Below are 6559 nucleotides of genomic sequence, written 5' to 3'. Positions count from 1 at the left end.
TAAATATAGATAGATGAAAGATATATGAGAGATGGATTTGTGTATCTTACTATGTGTGTGGCTTTTGAGAATGATTTGTTTGGCGAGGTCCCACCATCCTCGTTCAATGGCGAGTTGCACATCTTTCTGTGAAACTTCTTCTTTCTTTCTCCTTTCTTCTTCTTGTTCTTTCCTCTGGTCTCCTCCTCCTCCTTCATTCACCCTACCACTTGAGACATGACCTTCTTTTCTGTGTTCGCCTGTCTCCTCATCCTCGTTTTCTCCATTTCTCTTGAAGACTTCTACAGCATCTTTCTCTGTTAAACAATCTTCTATACGCGAGCATTCACCTCGATTCGGAGGAGCAGAAGAGGAGGAAGAGGGAGAATCGAAGGAGACAGTGAAGAAAGTCGCAGTGACAGGGTGGAGAGAATTGAAGAGATAGATATAGGGGAGAGAAAGAAGAAGAGAGAAAGGAGAGGAGAAGAAGAAAAGAAAGAAGAAAGAATAGAATGAAGAGGGAGAAGAAGAACGAAAAGACTTACGACGAGTCATTTGGAGAAACAGAATTGGAGTAAGGAGAAAAAGACGAAGAAGAGGAGAGAAGAAGAAAGTCCGTGGGACAGCAGAAAAGATTTCGGGTGTATGTGCATACACCTGAGACAGAAAGACAAGAAACGAGGAAGTGTGAGACGTGTGTGCTGGATGTCCACAGAGAAAGAGAAATAACGTCAATTTCTTCTCTCTTTCTTTCTTCTCTCTTCTTCTTCCTCCTCTTCATCCGTTCTCTTAATAGCACTCGTGATAGAAGTATATCTCTCTAAAGATGACTAAGATCATGAAGCAGGATAGAAAAGAAAGAACTACGAGAGAAGATAGTAGAAGACACTTGTCCTTCTCACTCGGGCGGAAAAGAAGGCCTTTGCGTCGACTATGCTTTCTTCTTCTTTCCCTCCTTCTTCTCTTTCTCCGTCTTAGAGATCCGTTAAATTGAAGCGAGAAGAAGAAAAAAGAGAGACTACTACCATAACGCTCGAGAAAGAGAGAGAGAAGGAAAGAAAGAAAGAGAGATGTAAGAAGATCGTATCAAGGTATGAATTGGGAGATTTTCCTGTGTACATACACCGCGCACTACTTCTAGGTCACTCCGTCAGTCATAAGCTCCTCCCTCTCCGATTCTCACTGCATGCACGAAGAAAAGCCACGACGGGAGAAGAAAAAGAAGAAGAAGAAGCGAAAAAGGAGACGAAGAAGAAGAATCTTGAAAGAAACACCCTGGACATCCCAAAGAAAGAATTCTTCAAACTTCTCTTCTTTTCTATAAAGACCGATCTCAGACATATCCAAAAGGGACATTCTTCTCTCCATACACAGACACCTGCATACATCTCTATATACATCCAAACCCTTTCCTCTCTCTCTCTCTATTGAAGCAAGCAAGGAGGCACCCTCTCTCAGTCTCTCTGTCTCTATCTCTCCTGGCATATGTCTGTACTGTCCCTCCTTCTATCTAGATAGATGATCGAATTAAACGACCATCCCCGCCCCTCCATGCGAACACAAGAGGAAAAAGTTCTCTTCTAGCACGACTTACTACTGCCTTGTTTCTGTTAAGATAAACCCTACATATATCCTATATAAAGATGTATGTATGAGTATCCTCTCCTTCTTAGTCTTCTTCTTCTTCTCCATGACTGAAGCTGAAGAAGTCTTTCTTCGACCTCCCTCCATCCAAACTTCAGAAAGAGAAGAAGAGGTTGAAATAGACATAGAAAACAGAGGCATCTGGCGCCTCTCTTTCGTCAGATATCATCCGCTATCTATTGAGACACATTCAAATACTTCAAACAGTCAGGAATCGATGGAACTGTAGACGTGTATACGCATCTAGATATATATATATATATATATATTCAGTAGGTACATCATAGACATACATATGTATATATATGTGCAGATATATATGTATGTATGTGATGAGAGAGACATTGATAAGAGTAGAGAGGTTTGTTGTGTTGCTTTCTTTTTCTTAATTCCACGGCGACTGCATGCCTCATTCGAAAAGACGAAGTGGCTAGATTTCTTTCTTCGCAATCTCGAGGAAGTCAGGTCTTCGGAATATTTTACAGTCCCTACTGCTTAGGTGCGTATGTGCATGTATCGTTTCTCTCTGTATCGATTGATGCGTTAGACTTGATAAGACCGGAGACATCCCACGTCAAAGCGGAGGCCCCGCGGAAGGGTCGTGGCGTCTCCTTGAAGTGCTTTATATTCTCTCTGATTGACTACTCGTCTTTTGCCAGATGTTCGTATCAGATAGACCTAGTCTCTGTCTCTTCTTTCCTTCTCCTCCACGAGGATCGATAGAAGACGAAGAAGAAGAAAAGAAGAAGAATCTTTCTCAGTTTGGGCCTCTTTTGAGAGACGTTCGAGAAGGCAGGGACGAGACACGCGAGAATTGTGTCTTTCTTCAGCTTGGTCAGAATAGGAAGGCTTCTGTCTCCTCTTCAGGATTTTTTTTCTTCTTCTTCTTCTTGCCTCTTTCTCGATCTCTCTCTCATCTCTCCATAGACCTACTACCTCTTTCTCCTCGTCACCGATGTGACACATCACGCCTAATCCAATGGCTGGCGCAAAGAGAGAAAGAGAGTCCGCCCAGCAATCGAATCCCCCCCCCCCCTCGCTTCTCTCACAAGTCTTTACATAAAGGAAAGGACTTCTTCGTATTCTTCTCTCTCTTTCTTTCTTCACACTTGGGCGGAGCAGGATGGTCTTTATCTATTTACTAATCGACCTCCAGGTAGAAGATTAGAAAGAGGAACATCTCCTGCTGCTTAGTAAGATCAGGCGTGAGTTAGAGAGATAAAGCTCTGTAGAGAGGTGTAGAGACAGAAAGTCTGAGGAACAAGTGTAGATCCATCCTTCGATATGGATGGTAAATACAATTCATATATATCTGCATATGTATCTCTCTCTGTCTATATATATATTTGAGTAGATACATGCGAACTGCTTCGGTCTCTCCTCCGCAGGATCTTCTTTCTCTCCTTTAGGGGAATCTCTCGACAGTTTCTATCATCGTCTGACTGGAGATACACACAGCCAAGTAACCCCCAAGAGGTCGAAAAGAACTCATCGGTATTCACAAATCTCCCTCTCTCTTCGTTTCTTTTCTTCTTTCATTGCTTTTCTCTTTCTTTCTTTTCTTCTCGTATCTTGTATCGTCAAGACAACCCGGGAATCTTCTTCTCCGTCTTTCCTCTCTCTTGTTTAGTTTCATAGATGCCTCATCTTTTGTTCCTCTGAAGAAACAGAAGAGACGCTGAGAGGTACTCGGGTACGACGTGGTGTCTGTACATACACCTCATTCATGCAAACGATATCTGGACTTTTCTCTCCTCTTGGAGTGAGCATAAGTTTCTTGACACATCATCTTTCTTCTTCACAGTTGCCTTGCATGCGCCATCTTGTTAGAGAGGGAAGAAAGAGACTGTGTATCGATTCTCTCATATCTCAGCGCTGCTCTCTCTGTATACGCCCATTGTATATTTGTATCTATCTCGACATCTACCTATCTCTCTCTCTATTCTGTATGTACATGCTATCTAGCTACATACGACCTATCTCTCCGAATGTATCGTTAAGCCTTGGCAGTTCTTGTCTCCTTCTCCCCTTGTTGTCTCCTGAGCTTTTCTGTTCCTCGGCCTGTAGGAAAGAAAGAGAAGAGAAATCTTAGGAGGGGCCTTTCTCTCTACGTAGATTTCTATGTACGTGTAAGTATATACGATGAGAGATAGGAAGAAGAAGGAGACTGGGAAAAGTGATCGAAGCGAATATACATATCTCTCTCTCTCTGTCTTTATATGAAGAAGAGAAACTACGAAAGGCTTGATCTCTTCTTCTCTCGCGGGACAAGACGTGAAGTAAGATAGATCCATGGAAGAGATGTAAGCCTCTACTCTACACGCTAGATCTTTCTTTCTTCTTTTTCTTTCTTTATTCTTTCGTCTACTTGAGAGGTATCATTCTTCTTCTCCCTCCTCAATGGAGTAAGCAAGATCTTTGAACTATACACCTGATTTGAACTCTCTCATTATAGAGAAAAGATCTCCTCCACCGCATGCATGCAGACAGACACCTTGCCCTCCCCCCTGTCTGACTGTTGTTTCGTCATCTTTTTCTCTCCTTTTCTCTATCATCTCTGCGAGCATCTATCTCGGCATCACAGAGAGATGGAGATCTTCCTCTCTAAGAAACTCCCTCCAAACAGACCACTTCATGAGAAGTTCGAGAAAACATCAGCCACTGATACTCCTTGAAGAAACACACCAGAGAGGGAGAGAAAAGCATGAAAAAGAATGAAAGAAAGAAAGGAAAAGAGACCAAAGAAAGAAACAAAGAGATCAACAGAAGAAGAGAAAGAGTCTGTATATTCTTAGGCGCGCACGCGCCCTAGAGAAGGGAAGAAAAAAGAAAGAAACTGAAGGGGAGAGACACGGAGAGATCTCATCGACAGTATCGATACAACAAACGTATCGAGCTGCTGTGTGTCTCTGATGGGCTTCAAATCAATCGATGCACACTTCGATGCTCTTCGGGACATTTCTATCTTTCTCTCTTCTCTTTCTTTCCGCCTGTCTAGCAAATCCCCAAGAGACACACCTCGCACAGAAAAGAAGATACGAAGAAGAAAGAAAGAAAGAGGTAGACGATAGGAAAGAAAAAAGAAAGAAGAAAAAGATCTGGAAAGATGGGGGAGTGAGCGAGGTGAGCCAGGCATGATAAGGCAGCGACACACACACCCCAAGAGAGAAAGAGAAAGAAATATAGTCAACGAAACAAAACAGAGAGAGATTAGTGAGGGGTTTCTTCTTTCTTCTCGATCTTCTTCATTCATCTCTTCTTTTTTGATCTTCCATCCAGCGAGATAAGAGGAAGAAGAAGTAGACAGAGGAACAGACTTGCTTAAGATGGAGCTAGCTAGCTAGCTAGGAAGAAGAAGAGAAAAGGGTCGATTGTTGTCTGTTTCAAGATGAGAGCTTCGATTCGCGTAGAATTCGGCTAAAGTTGAGAGGAGTGAAGGCATGACCGTCTGCCTTGTAAAATTTACTCTGGAACTCCACCCTAGAGAAACACAGAGAAAAAGAAAGAAAGAGAGAGAAAGAAAGAAAGAAAGAAAGAAAGAAAGAAAGGAAGGAAGACAAGAGACGAGACATAGAGCCGCCTGTCTGTCTCGATAGAACCATCAGTCTATCAACATCTCTCCTTCTCTCTGTGTACGCATTCCCATCTATCTATCTATCTATCTATCTCTCTATCTACCTCGGATCGATCTCTTTACTATAGCTAGATGGCTAGATATAACAAGACGAGCGAAGGAATAAGAAAAAGACAAAAGAGATAGACAGGCAGAGCAATAAGTAAGGATAGATAGATAAATAGACAGATTAAAGATAGATTAAAGATAGATAGACATACCATTGCAATCGAAGGGCATGTAAGAAGCATTCTAAGCTGTCCATACAGATCATGACGAAGAACGTGATGATCGCAAACAAAGGGAAAAGAAATACAAACTGCAAGAAACACACACAGACAGAGAGACGGAGAGGTGAGGAGGAACATCTCCAGATTTCTGAAGAGAAGAAGAAAGAGGCAAAAAGTGGAGAAACCTCATGGCAAGAAAGCAGGCGTCTGTGCCACGATCGAGAAAGAGAGAGGGAGAGAAAGCGAGAGAAATAAAGATAAGATAGAAAAGTTCATTGCCTCGTCACTGTCCTCATCGTAGAGCAAGGAACAGAGAAAAGAAAAAAAGCGAAGAGAGAAGAAAGAGGACGGGGGGGCGAGATATATACACACTGAGAAAGAAGATAAGGAGCCGTACATGGTCGCTATATAGATATACCTTGATCTGTACGAATGGACAAATAGATGCGTGCGTGTATGTGTATGGAGCGGGGTGAAGATACGCTCGCTCGTACAATAAAGAGAGAATAGTTCATGACCGTAGAAACGTGTCGTGTTCTCTACATATGAATATAGAGATATAATATACAGATACAGATATACAGACGGATCTGCATGCCTATATACATATAGAGCTGCATGCAAGACAGCTATCTGCCCCTGCGATGTCTATACACCAGGGAGACACAGAAGCATGTTGTGTGCTATGAAGGGGAGGAGACACGACCCTACAGAATCCACTGCGATACATGTGCCAGAGGAGAAGTGACTCTTGAAAGAAATAAGAAAGAAATAAGAAAGAAATAAGGAAAGAAATAAGGAAAGAAATAAGGAAAGAAAGAAAGAAAGGCGTGTTTACCTTAACGATCATTTCGAATGCGCTTAGGCTTGGGTGTAGAGCAATGCCGATAGTTTTTTCAAAGAAGACAAGAGCTAGCTGTTGGTGAGCTAGCGATAAGGCCCACAGACGCAGATAGCTAGCTGTATTGGAGATAGTCCCCAATACAAATTCAATCGTTTCAATCATCTGATGAATGAAAACTTCACTCAAAGATTCTTCTCCTCCTTCTCCATGCGAAGAAGAAAAGTCATCTGAATTCTGCAGATGGTGACC

General features: G+C 42.3%; 2 protein-coding genes across 2 annotated transcripts in view; both read right to left on the bottom strand.

The window, feature by feature from the left end:
• The window catches only part of CSUI_000338 (cs domain-containing protein), a 4459-nt gene extending 2742 nt beyond the window's left edge, over positions 1–1717 (bottom strand). The window contains exon 1 of the mRNA XM_068060572.1: positions 51–1717. Coding sequence (XP_067927453.1) covers positions 51–534 — 484 coding nt within the window. The 5' untranslated portion in view covers positions 535–1717. The remainder of the gene's footprint in view (positions 1–50) is intronic.
• Positions 1718–4180: 2463 nt separating this feature from the next.
• CSUI_000337 (uncharacterized protein) lies at positions 4181–6559 on the bottom strand. The gene is made up of 3 exons (XM_068060571.1): positions 6305–6559; positions 5458–5555; positions 4181–5103 (listed from the first exon to the last, which is right to left on the bottom strand). The coding sequence occupies exon 3, from the start codon at positions 4874–4876 to the stop codon at positions 4415–4417; it is 462 nt and encodes a 153-aa protein (XP_067927452.1). The 5' UTR covers positions 4877–5103; positions 5458–5555; positions 6305–6559; the 3' UTR covers positions 4181–4414.

Source organism: Cystoisospora suis (genome assembly GCF_002600585.1).
Source record: "Cystoisospora suis strain Wien I chromosome Unknown contig_151, whole genome shotgun sequence".
Lineage (NCBI taxonomy): Eukaryota > Apicomplexa > Conoidasida > Eucoccidiorida > Sarcocystidae > Cystoisospora > Cystoisospora suis.
The sequence above is the reverse complement of the archived record's forward strand: the minus strand, read 5'-3'. Positions and strand labels throughout refer to the sequence as shown.